Source organism: Podarcis cretensis (genome assembly GCF_951804945.1).
Source record: "Podarcis cretensis genome assembly, chromosome: 18".
Classification (NCBI taxonomy): Eukaryota; Metazoa; Chordata; class Lepidosauria; order Squamata; family Lacertidae; genus Podarcis; species Podarcis cretensis.
Window position 1 is genome coordinate 6769410 of NC_137188.1, and position 13522 is coordinate 6782931.

The 13522-nt window shown below is 48.5% G+C and overlaps 1 protein-coding gene across 2 annotated transcripts in view; it reads right to left on the reverse strand.

Annotated features, from left to right (window-relative positions):
* Window positions 1-13522, reverse strand: part of PIAS4 (protein inhibitor of activated STAT 4) — a 40020-nt gene that overhangs the window by 22214 nt on the left and 4284 nt on the right. For both annotated transcript variants that reach the window (XM_079960729.1, XM_079960730.1), the window contains exon 2: window positions 4177-4639. In XM_079960729.1, coding sequence (XP_079816855.1) covers window positions 4177-4639 — 463 coding nt within the window. The remainder of the gene's footprint in view (window positions 1-4176; window positions 4640-13522) is intronic.

Sequence of the window (13522 nt, forward strand, 5' to 3'; positions counted from 1 at the left end):
CCTCCTCCACCTGGTGCCCTCCAAGTGGTTCTGGACTGCAACTCACATCAAGAGAGTGGTCAAATCCAACAGCAACAGCAGGGCACTAGGCTAGACTACTGTGGTAACACGGAGTCAGGCTTTTACAGTGGTGGCACCAGTGTTGTGGAATGTCCTTCCTGCTGAACGTCTGGCCCGTGACTCTTGACCGCTCCCTGTTTAGACAAGCATTTTCCTGACCTCCCGACTCGACTCTCCTGCTTTGATTGTAGTTTCAACTGACCTTATGGGAATTTTTATTTAATACAGTGGTGCCTCGCAAGACGAAAAGAATCCGTTCCGCGAGTCTCTTCGTCTAGCGGTTTTTTCGTCTTGCGAAGCAAGCCCATTGACGGCTTAGCGGATTAGCGCTATTAGCGGTTTAGCGGCCTTTAGCGGGTTAGCGGATAAGTGGCTTAGCGGCTTAGGAAAAGGGGGGGGGAGGGGGAAAAACCCGCAAGAACTTGCAAGACATTTTCGTCTTGCAAAGCAAGCCCATAGGAAATTCGTTTTGCAAAGCACCTCCAAAACGGAAAACTCTTTCGTCTAGCGAGTTTTCCGTCTTGCGAGGCATTCGTCTTGCGGGGCACCACTGTAATTGGTGTTGTCATTTTCCCATTGGCTTTTAACCTGCTTGTGAACCGCCTTGGTGTTTTTCTCCTTGAAATGAAAGGTGGCATGCAATTTCTTTCTTTCTTTCTTTCTTCCCTGCCTTTCTCTCTAACAGGACTCAAGGCCGCTTACAGACAAGAATAAAAACAGCTAAAAGCATAGAAAAGTAACTGGTTAAAAAAATTTATACACTGATAGAATTAAAGCTATATGGGCTGAAGATGGCAACAAGTAAGGCCGTTGAGCTCCATGCTCCTCCCTGGTTTTCATTTGTTTTAATGCTTAATAGGTTCAAAGTCAGTTGAGTCAGCAGTTAATGGTAATTGCAGCAGACAGGCAAGGAGCATTTCTGTTTTACTTTTATGTGGAGTTAAAAGCCATATATTTTAACTGGAGGACAGGTGCTGGGAGAACAGCTGTTTTAGCTCAGGGTTTAGCTTATAAGGAACACTTAGACACTTACACAGGCCAGTGTTTTCTGTATGGAGGATAATAATAATAATAATAATAATAATAATAATAATAATAATAATATAATAATAATAATAATAATTTATTATTTATAACCCGCTCATCTGGCTGGGCTTCCCCAGCCACTCTGGGCGGCTTCCAACAAAATATTAAAATACAGTAATGCATCAAACATTAAAAGCTTCCCTAAACAGGGCTGCCTTCAGATGTCTTCTAAAAGTCTGGTAGCTGTTGTTCTCTTTGACATCTGGTGGGAGAGTGTTCCACAGGGCGGGTGCCACCACTGAGAAGGCCCTCTGCCTGGTTCCCTGTAACTTCTCGCAGTAAGGGAACCGCCAGAAGGCCCTCGGCGCTGGACCTCAGTGTCTGGGTAGAACGATGGGGGTGGAGACGCTCCTTCAGGTATACTGGGCCGAGGCCGTTTAGGGCGAAAGATTCCTGTGTTGCAGAGGGTTGGGCTAGATGATCCTTGTGGTCCCTTCCAACTCTATGATGCTATGATTCTACGATTCAAATCATGTCAAGAACAAGAACCAGGGGCAGCAGATTAAAAGCCAGGTCCTGCAACCACTATGTTGCACCACCCAATATGGTTTTAGGGACAGTGTGCCTAGCACATGAGCCAAATCAATCTCATATATAATCCTCATAATCCCCAATCTCATATTTAAACCGCCAATGAAGGACAAGCTACATTAAATGGCTCTTGGGCTCCTCCTTCGGACTTTTTGCACTTTTGCAAAAACGGTTTTTGCACAAACCTGCTGATCCCTCCCTCGTGTGTGTGTTGCCATTTTGTACATATACACAGAGGCACTCACCTCTGAGCACTGGAAGTGGGGGGACAATGGACCCTGTATCATTTCTGAAATATTGTAAACTGCGTTGGGAAGGTTGCGTACCTGAAAAGTGGCGGTTCAGAAATAAAAGGCAGTCCCTTCTTAATTTCGCAGCTTGAGTTTTGAATAACCTCCACAGGGGGCGGGCAGGCAAGTAGCTTCCTCGCATGTAGAAAAATAGCCGATCAGGGTTAAGGTTTCAATGCTAGGCTTCTGCCCCACATGTAGATTTTCTACATGACCAGTTTATCTTTGATATGCAAAACGGGTAATTGATATGCTCTTGGGGTTCCTTCCAACCATACAATTCTATGGTTCTACGAAAGTCTATCATGTCTTTCTGCCTTCCAAGGGTATTGCGATTAGTGCTCAAGAACCAACATGATTAACCACTGGTGTTTAGGGACACAGGAAGCTGCCTAACACCGAGCCAAACCACTGGGTCCATCTAGGTAAGATTTTTACTATACTGACTGGTTACAGCTCCCCAAGCAGCGTTCGAAATTAGCCATTTTGAACCTGGCTTTCGACCGCTTGCAACAGAGTGAAGATACCTGGGTGCCAGGATGGCATCTGACATCTCCACTATCTGGGGATGAGTGGATCTGGACTGCTTTCACACACTAACACCCCACCCTGTAGAATTCTATCCATTCTACAGTGGTGCCCCGCAAGACGAATGCCTCGCAAGACGAAAAACTCGCTAGACGAAAGAGTTTTCCGTCTTTTGAGGTGCTTCGCAAGAACAATTTCCCTATGGGCTTGCTTCGCAAGACGAAACGTCTTGCGAGTTCTTTCCCTCCCCCCCCTTTTTCTAAGCCGCTAAGCTGCTAATAGCGCTAAGCCGCTAAGCCGCTAACAGCCGTGCTTCGCAAGACGAAAAAAACGCAAGACGAAGAGACTTGCGGAACGGATTAATTTCGTCTTGCGAGGCACCACTGTATTTTATCTGTACAACTGAAACGAATTTCAGGAACCAAAATGCTTTGTCTGTGCAGCCCGAGCAGGAGCACGGAACGACATTATAGTTAATTGTTTTCGCTTGTTTTCGCTTACCCCACCCCACTGCCCTGCTCACAGTTGTGAAGAATATTCCTACGTTACAAATGGTCCATGTCACCATTAAGAAAAAGAGGTCGGAATAGGCCAATATATAAGCGGAATGTCCCTGGATCAAGTGACTTTTCTTCTTTCAGTTCTCAAAGCTCTTCAACGAGGCTGCAGTCTGAACGAGCCAGATATTTTAACTGATAATCAATCACAGTCTAGTCCATCACTTGAAAAATAAAACTTCAGAGCCATCTTGCCCCAAAACGGCAACTAGACATTCCGTTTTGGCAACCGTAACCTTGGTTGAAGGACCCAGTTGGAGCCTAGGTTATATATCTGAGTTTCTAATGCTGTAAGGTTTCAGACAGTAAGGGTTAGGGCATGGGTAGGGAAACTAAGGCCTGGGGGCCGGATCTAGCCTAACCGCCTTCTAAATCCGGCTCACGGATGGTCCAGGAATCAGAATGTTTTTAAATGAGTAGAATGTGTGCTTTTACTTAAAATGCATCTCTGGGTTATTGTGGGTCCTGCCTGATGTTTTTACATGAGTAGAATGTGCCCTTTTATTTAAAATGCGCCTCTGGGTTATTTGTGGGGCCTGCCTGGTGTTTTTACATGAGTAGAATATGTGCTTTTATTAAAAATGCATCTCTGGGTTATTGTGGGGCCTGCCTGATGTTTTTACATGAGTAGAATGTGCCCTTTTATTTAAAATGCATCTCTGGGTTATTTGTGGGGCCTGCCTAGTGTTTTTACACGAGTAGAATATGTGCTTTTATTAAAAATGCATCTCTGGGTTATTGTGGGGCCTGCGTGATGTTTTTACATGAGTAGAATGTGCCCTTTTATTTAAAATGCATCTCTGGGTTATTTGTGGGGCCTGCCTAGTGTTTTTACATGAGTAGAATGTGTGCTTTTACTTAAAATGCATCTCTGGGTTATTTGTGAAACATAGGAATTCGTTCATTTATTTTTTTTCAAAATACAGTCCAGCCCCCCACAAGGTCTGAGGGACAGTGGACCGGCCCCCTGCTGAAAAAGTTTGCTGACCCCTGGGTTAGGGCCTGTGCGCGCAAGCAGAAGAAGCAGCCAGCTGCCATGAGCAAACCGGCCACCTGCAGATGTGGGACGAGGCAACGTCCCAGCCATCCAGGGCCATCCTAATCCCGCCCCCCCCCCAACTCACCGAGCTCGGTGGGCTTCAGGAGTTCGTCCAAAATGCTGTAGAAGGGGAGCTTCACCAGCTGAACCTCGGGCTTTGCCGGTTTGACGGGTAACCGCCCCAGTCCGTTTAAGTACTTCCCATAGAGGGAGGGATAGTCAATGTTGGCGGTGGAGAGAGCAGTCCTGGCCGCCGTGTTGCTGCTGCGGTCGTAGGAGGAATGGATGGAGAGAGTTTCCTGGGGAGGTCTGTGTTGGGGCGCCTGCTGCTGCTGCTGTTGTTGCTGCGGAATCTGCCCTGCATCGGAGAGCTTGGCGTAGCGCGTCTCGTAAATCTCCTTGATCTTCTTGAACAGTTCCGGGCTGCAGTCAAACTGGACCAGCTGCAAAGCCCGGGTCACCAGTTCGTGTTTCAAGCCGCTCTTGCTTCGGCCGACGAACCCGAGCAACATCTGGAGGTCCGAGACTCGGAAACTCATCACCATGTTCTGCGGGCGGAGAGGGAGGGCAGACAGACAGACAGAGAGACATTTGAAGTCAAAGATAGCGAATAAATCAAAGCACTGTTTATGGGGCTGGCAGCAAACGTACCCCAAGATCTGGCTTAGGTAACCCCAACTCAAGGAAGGAATTATTAACCAGCCTTCCTCTTGCCGTGCTGCTTTGCCTGTGGTTGTATTTATTCTGAATACCATTAAAAATGTATTGTGGTTATAGCATTATTATACATTTGCAAAGACGATTATACATTTATTTACACACACACCAATTTTATGCCACAGAACAGACCATATGGGGAAAGCGTTTAGTGTCAAGTATCATGGTTATAACAAAAAGGTCGTACGTTCTCTTTATTCTTCTGTGTTTTCTGCAAACTCAGGAAGCGGCAGATACAGAGGTGCCCACATTCAAAATACAGTGGTACCTCGGGTTAAATACTTAATTCGTTCCTGAGGTCCATACTTAACCTGAAACTTCACTTTAGCTAATGGGGCCTCCTGCTGCTGCTGCACCGCCGGAGCATGATTTCTGTTCTCATCCTGAAGCAAAGTTCTTAACCTGAAGCACTATTTCTGGGTTAGCGGAGTCTGTAACCTGAAGCGTATGTAACCCAAGGTACCACTGTATAGGAACGATTATCCGTCAGTACTTAAGAGCAGTGCTTTTTTCTGGGGGGACGCAGGGGTATGCATACCCCTAAACATTTTGTGAATCTAAGTTTGGCCTCATTGAGGGACAGTATTGCAATATGAGCAGGAAATTGAGAGTACCCCTAAACATTTTTTTTTAGAAAAAAAGCACTGCTTAGGAGGTCAAACCATTTGTCCACCTAGACCAGCATTGTCAACACTGATTGGCAGTGGCTTTCTGAACGCTCTACACAGTACTCCGATCCTTCTCTCTGAAATGAACTAAGATTCCAGTCCTCATGGTTCCGAATGAAAGGCTGATTAAAGCAGGAACATCAGACGCTACCTTATACCCAGTCTCCCTCTGCTCTGTGCCATGCACAATGTTACAAAGAACAGAGTGGGTTGGATCAAGGGGGGGGGGCATGCATTCGCTCCAGCAAACTCCTTCTCGCAGGGGCCAATCAGGTTTGGGGAAGGCACCCACAACCCCTGGGACCTCCCCAATTCACGGAGATGCCCCACCATCACAAGGCAATGGAGGCAGCGCTATTGGAAGCCGATCCACGCAAGGCGGGTAAGAAAACACCCTTCCTCTCACCCCACACCAGTTTCATCTTGCTACCCACAAGCAAACACATGTGTGGTGGAGAGTCGTTCTAGCACTGCATGTTTACCCCTGCCTCTATTTCAACGAAACCAAGTCGCTTGCCCTCATGGAGGAAGGATATGAGTTCGAAAAGCATACGATGGAATTCCAGAACTTTTTCCTGCTTTTAAGCGTTAGCTGCAGGTCCCAAAGGTCAGTGGGTGGTGCATCTGCATTCCAGTGGTTTACTGCCCCCTTGACACTCACCCCCTTGTGGCCAAAAATCCAGCCTCTGTAGTAGAACAGCTGGCATAGGGTGACGACCTCACTCCAGACCCAGCCCAAGGCATTTTGGCACCCGAGGCAAACCAGAAAATGGGTGTGGGAGGAGGGGTGAATGAAGATCAGGAACAAGGAGGGGATACAGATACACTTTGGGATCTGCTTTCCCCATGGACCTGCCACCTGAGGCGCTTGCCGCACTTTGCCTCATGGGTGGGCCGGCCCTGCGCAGACCCTGCACCTGCCAGACCAAGCTGGGGACGAGCCTTACACGTGGGTTCCTGGGTTAAAGCTTGGGTGTGCTACAGTTTCCCAGGCAACCGCAGCTTGAAAAACAGCCCCGGGAGCCAATGGCACCCTGGACCCTTTCTCATTCCAGTCGCTCCAAGCCTCTGGTTGGTGAGAACGTGGTGCTGATAACACCAAGGTCGCAGGTTCGATCCCCGTATGGGACAGCCGCATATTCCTGCACTGCATTTTGTGAATCTAAGTTTGGCCTCATTGAGGAGCAGTACAGTGGTACCTCAGGTTACAGATGCTTCAGGTTACAGATGCTTCAGGTTACAGACTCCGCTAACCCAGAAATAGTACCTCGGGTTAAGAACTTTGCTTCAGGTTGAGAACAGAAATCGTGCTCCATCGGCGGCAGCAGGAGCCCCATTAGCTAAAGTGGTGCTTCAGGTTAAGAACAGTTCCAGGTTAAGAACGGACCTCCGGAACAAATTAAGTACTTAACCCGAGGTACCACTGTATTTCAATATGAAATATGATCCTCAGGGTCCCTTCCAGCTCTATGATCCAATGAATGCCACTGGAAACCACAAAGGAAAACAGCCACTCTGGGCCAAAGCTCCTCGTTTCCCACAATGGCCAACAACAAATTCATGAAGGAGGATGAAGCTCTATCTGGCATGCAACACAAGACTCTTAATCTGAAGATTGTGGGGTTCGAACCTCACATTGGGTGAAAGATTCCTGCACTGCAGTGGGTTTGACTAGATAACCCCTTCCGATTCTATGACCTCTCCTTCCTCTATCAGCCATGATGATTCGTATGTACGCATATGACTGCCAGTTGCAGGAAATCCCAAGAGGGAGCATTGCTGCTGCTGCTGACCTCAAGTTCTGTTTGTTGGCATCCTAGGGGGTGGCATCTAGTTGGTCACTGTGAGGACGTTGGGCTCGATGGCCTGAGCCAGCAAGGAAATTCTTATTTATTCAATTTGTACGCAGCTCTTCATCCGCAGATCTCAGGGCAGCGCTCGTAATATAAAATTACAATATCGAAACCGCCAAATGCATAGTAAAAATAAGAACGACGATAAACCAATAATCCCCGCCTCCACAGAACATTTTAAAAGGGCATTGCATTGTTAATTGGCCAAAGGCCTGGTTGAAGGGGAATGTTTTCGCCTGGCGCCTAAAGGTGCATAATGAAGGCCCTGGGGAGAGCATTCCGCAGACGGGGAGCCACTACAGGAAAGGCCCTGTTCTCATGTTGCCGCCCTCTGCACCTCTCGTGGAGGAGGCACACAAAGAAGGGCCTCACAAAATGATCTCAGGATCCGGGTGTGTTCATATGGCAAGAGGCGGCCCTTGAGGTATTGCGGTCCTGCTCCACTTAAGGCGTTATAGGTCAGGACTTTGAATTGGGTCCAGAAACTAATCAGCGGCCGGTGCAGTCAGGCCAGGGCAGGTATAATATGCTGAAACCATCTTGCCCCGGTGAGCCCCGCTGAATTCTACACCAGCAGAAGTTTCCGAACTGTCTTCAGATGCAGGCAGCCAAAGTCTAGGAGCCTCAGCTTCAGGATCTGTCCTTCCAGTGAGCACTCAAGGCTGATTTCCTTAGTACAGTGGTACCTCGGGTTAAGAACTTAATTCGTTCCAGAGATCCATTCTTAACCTGAAACTCTTCTTAACCTGAAGCACCACTTTAGCTAATGGGGCCTCCTGCTGCCGCCGCGCCGCCAGAGCATGATTTCTGTTCTCACCCTGATGCAAAGCTCGCGCTGGTTGATGATCTCCGGCGAGCTAGGGACAAAGGTGAGAGTTGTTTCCTAGTTCTGCTGGATCTCTCAGCGGCCTTTGATACAATCGACCATAACATCCTTCTGGACCGTCTAGAGGGGCTGGGAGCTGGGGGCACTGTCCTACAGTGGTTTCGCTCCTTCCTCCTGGGCCGTGTTCAGAAAGTGGTGGTGGGGGATGAGTGTTCAGACCCCTGGGCCCTCACTTGTGGGGTGCCTCAAGGTTCCGTCCTCTCCCCCATGCTTTTTAACATCTATATCAAGCCGCTGGGAGAGATCATCAGGGGGTTTGGGCTGGGTGTCCATCAATATGCAGATGATACCCAGCTCTACCTCTCTTTCAAATCAGAACCAGTGAAGGCGGTGAAGGTCCTGTGTGAGTGCCTGGAGGCGATTGGAGGATGGATGGCGGCTAATGGATTGAGGTTGAATCCTGACAAGACAGAAGTACTGTTTTTGGGGGACAGGGGGCGGGCTGGTGTGGAGGACTCCCTGGTCCTGAATAGGGTAACTGTGCCCCTGAAGGACCAGGTGCGCAGCCTGGGAGTCATTTTGGACTCACAGCTGTCCATGGAGGCGCAGGTCAATTCTGTATCCAGGGCAGCTGTCTACCAACTCCACCTGGTACGCAGGCTGAGACCCTACCTGCCTGCAGACTGTCTCGCCAGAGTGGTGCATGCGCTGGTTATCTCCCGCTTGGACTACTGCAATGCGCTCTACGTGGGGCTACCTTTGAAGGTGACTCGGAAACTACAACTAATCCAGAATGCGGCAGCTAGACTAGTGACTGGGGGCGGCCGCCGAGACCACATAACACCGGTCTTGAAAGACCTACATTGGCTCCCAGTACGTTTCCGAGCACAATTCAAAGTGCTGGTGTTGACCTTTAAAGCCCTAAATGGCCTCGGCCCAGTATACCTGAAGGAGCGTCTCCACCCCCATCGTTCTGCCCGGACGCTGAGGTCCAGCGCCGAGGGCCTTCTGGCGGTTCCTTCATTGCGAGAAGCAAAGCTACAGGGAACCAGGCAGAGGGCCTTCTCGGTCGTGGCGCCTGCCCTGTGGAATGCCCTCCCATCAGATGTCAAAGCAATAAATAACTACCTGACATTCAGAAGACATCTTAAGGCAGCCCTGTTTAGGGAAGTTTTTAATCTGTGATATTTTAGTGTATTTTTGGTTTTTATGGAAGCCGCCCAGAGTGGCTGGGGAGACCCAGCCAGATGGGCGGGGTACAAATAATAAATTATTATTATTATTAACCTGAGGTACTATTTCTGGGTTAGTGGAGTCTGTAACCTGAAGCGTACGTAACCTGAAGCGTCTGTAACCCAAGGTACCACTGTACTTCGATATCAGACATTTAAGCATCATCTGCATCACCAGCTCACTGCTACTTTTAACTGGAGAGAGTGGGGGCTGAAACCTGGACCACACCGCATGCAAAGTAGGGTCCCTACCAGCAGGTTATAGGTTCCTAGACCCACTGAAGTTCACAAGCCAAAGTTCATCCATGCCAATGGCTCTACTCGGAGTAGGGCTGGTGCAGCAAATCCCCCTTTGTTGCTGCTTCAGACATCTGCCAGTTTTGTTCTTTCACAAGAGGAACACCAGGGAGAGCAGAGAAGAGAGGAGAGAGGCATCTGCCAACCGTACCCTCCACTCTCAAGTGCAAATGGACCTGCATAATAATAATAATAATAATAATAATAATAATAATAAATTTTATTTATATTCCGCCCTCCCCAGCTGAAGCTGGGCTCAGGGCGGCTAACAACAATCAAAATAATCCAACGATTCTAAAAACATTTCATTATAAAAATTAATAAAAATCAAATTTATGGCAACCAATAAGCAAAAATCTGTGCAGATTGCCAGAGGAGGGGGGTCAGGCTGCGCCGTGACCAAAGGCCTGGTGGAACAGCTCTGTCTTGCAGGCCCTGCGGAAAGATGTCAAGTCCCGCAGGGCCCTGGTCTCTTGGGACAGAGCGTTCCACCAGATTGGAGCCACGGCCGAAAAGGCCCTGGCTCTAGTTGAGGCCAGCCTAACCTCTCTGTGGCCTGGGATCTTCAAGATGTTTTTATTTGCAGACCGTAAGTTCCTCTGTGGGACATACCAAGGTTACCAACAGAGTTACCAAAGCAGCGAGGAGGGCAAGTGAAGGAATACAGGCAGCGCTCCAGCACTTACAAGGGGAAGATATTTCGCTGGTTAAAACAACACAGCATGTGGACCAGGAAGCCAAATTGCAGCCCATCTCCAGCAAGCAGAACCTGCCAAGGACTCAACGGTCCTTCTTGTTTTGCAGCCTGGGAGCGAAACCAGGTTTATCAAGCACTGGGGGCGGGGGGGCGGGGGGGCTGCTTGCCATACATGGATGGCAGGCAGCTGAGTCACAACTTGCACATGCCAACCACAAACACAGTGGCAAGCCAGGGTGGGGGGGCACCTGATCACTTGAGAGTCACGAAAACAACTCTCTCTGCAGATCCTGAAGATGCCACCTTGGCGGCCCATGAAAGACTACAGACGTGAAACCAACTTAAAGAATGCAACTCAGAACTTGGAACGATTTCTGCAGCCCGAATCGCAAACGCTGAATGGGAAAGGACGCAAGAGTGATCTCTGAAACCAGCTGGTTTGTTTTAAAGAGTTTATAAACCTCTTAACGTTTCAAAAATCTCTAGTCCAAAACACCCCCAAATATTATATTTTAAAAACAGAGTCTAAAAGCAGTAAAGCAGCATTTAAAACATATAAAAGCAAATTATTCAAGGGAGCCATGCACCTAAAACAGGGAAAGCCTGAGCAAAAACTTCAGGAGATGTGTAAAGCAGCTGAGGGCTGCTGACTCTGCCTCCTGTCTGCAACCCTACAGAGCTGCTGCCAGTCAGTGTAGACAATACGGAGCTAGACTAACCAAGGACTGGCTCAAGATTAAGTCAGCTGCCTATGTTCCTTCACATATGGCAGAGGGAAGGCCATTCGATGATACTAGCAGCAGAAAATGCCCATTTATACAGGGGTTGTTACCTGCACCCTCACTCTTAAAGCATCAAAAACGAAAGCTGAAAGCTGGTGCAACACAGCAGCTAAGACATGGGTAGGCAAACTAAGGTCCAGGGGCCGGATCCGGCCCAATCGCCTCTCAATCCGGCCCGCGGACGGTCCGGGAATCAGTGTGTTTTTACATGAGTAGAATGTGTCCTTTCATTTAAAATGCATCTCTGGGTGATTTGTGGGGCATAGGAATTCGTTCATATTTTTTTTCCAAAATATAGTCCAGCCCCCCACAAGGTCTGAGGGACAGTGGACCGGCCCCCTGCTGAAAAAGTTTGCTGACCCCTGATAAGTGCATGAGGTACAAAGTGATAGAATCAGATTGGAAGGCACCTTTTAAAGGGCCATCTGAAAGGAAGGAATCACAGCTAAAGAATCCCTGGCAGATGCCCATCCAACCTCCGTTTACAAACCTCCATCAAAGGATAGCCCCCCGCCTTCTGAGGGAGTCCATTCTACTGGTCAAGCCAATGGTCCCATGTAGCTCAGGACCCTCTACACAGCAGCCCTCCATGATTTCAGACAAGATCCTTCTGCATGCAAAGCATGTGTTCCGCCAACAACATAATCCGCCATCTGCAACATAATACAGTGGCACCTCGGAAGTTGAACGGAATCCGTTCCAGAAGTCCGTTCGGCTTCCAAAATGTTCGGGAACCAAGGTGTGTTTTCTGGTTGGCTGCAGGAAGCTCCTGCGGCCAATCGGAAGCCGCGGAACCCACGTCAGACGTTTGGTTTCCAAAGAACGTTCGCAAACCGGAACACTCACTTTGCAGAGTTCGGGAGCCAAAACGTTCGAGTCGCAAGGCGTTTGACTTCCGAGGTACGACTGTATTTAAGCTCAGCAACCAAGTGAGGAGATAGCTTTGGGCTACCCTGCCCCCCCTCCCCACCGCAAATAAACAAATAAAAATGCTTTCTGTCTCAAGATGCTGACCCACCTAACCCTTCCCTGCAATACTAGTACTCCAGGGATGGTTGTGGGCAGGTTTCCTACACTGCGGGGGGGTGGGGGTGGACTAGATGACTCTCAGGGTGCCTCCCAAATTTACAATTCTATGATCCCATGATTATTGCAGGACTTTGGGGCGTAAGAGGCATTGTGGCCTGGATTTTTGTTGGCTCTATCAGATGTGTGAAGTAATCCTCAGCAGACAGGTGCGGCAAACAAATGTTGTGCCCTCCATACGCTAAAAATAATGAGAGCCAGCAACTTGCTTTGCCCTTTTAATACGGGGATTAAAAAAAATAAAATACTGATAGACTTTTACAAGAAGACGAAAGAAACAGATTTGGCTGAACATGAGGGGGACCTTCTTAGAGTAAGGGTTGTTAAATTAGGAATAGGCACTTGAGAGGCACTGGAGGTTTCTGCAGATCCTGTGCTGAACAGGAGGCTTGGCTAAACACTATGTTTTGACAATGCTGCGCAGATCTCTTTAAGGCACTGAAACTGTGGAACATCATCTGTGTCTAAAAAGCGGTATATAAATTGGTTAACGGTAACAACAGAAGCAGCAGCAGCAAAGCCTCCTATCTGCTCCAACTAATTTAAAAAGTACCGTATTTTTCGCTCTATAAGACGCACCAGACCACAAGACGCACCTAGTTTTTGGAGGAGGAAAACAAGAAGAAAAATATTCTGACTCTCAGAAGCCAGAACAGCAAGAGGGATCGCTGCGCAGTGAAAGCAGCAATCCCTCTTGCTGTTCTGGCTTCTGGGATAGCCTGCATTCGCTCCATAAGACGCACACAAATTTCCCCTTACTTTTTAGGAGGGAAAAAGTGAGTCTTATAGAGCAAAAAATATGGTATGTCTCCGCTTATTAAGATTCACAGCCACTGCCTTAAAATCTCAAAGCTTCAAACCCCATCATTTCACAGCTGCTCCAGCCGCTCAGGACAGCACAAGCAAAGGGAAGCCCATGCAAAAACGACAAGAGCAATAGATAGGCAGGCAGGCAGGCAAGCAAGCAAGGACTTGGCAGTGGAGGCAGCAGATGGGATTCCTCAGTGCCAAATCCAACCATCCCAGGGCTCTCTAGCTGGGCCTTGGAGCATTCCACCGGCCACATACTCTCACCAGCCTTTGCTTTGCACCCTCCTGGAGTGACTTTGCCTGGCTGGAATGTGTCTTCTTGCTTTGTCTGGATGACGGATAGAGCAAAGTGTGTTGGAAGCACCCTGCTGCACAAAGCTGTAATTTGCATTCACTGCTCCACCCACTTCTGCCCACAATTGGCATGTGGCTCTTGGAAGGTTTCCCAGAAGGCCCTCGGGTT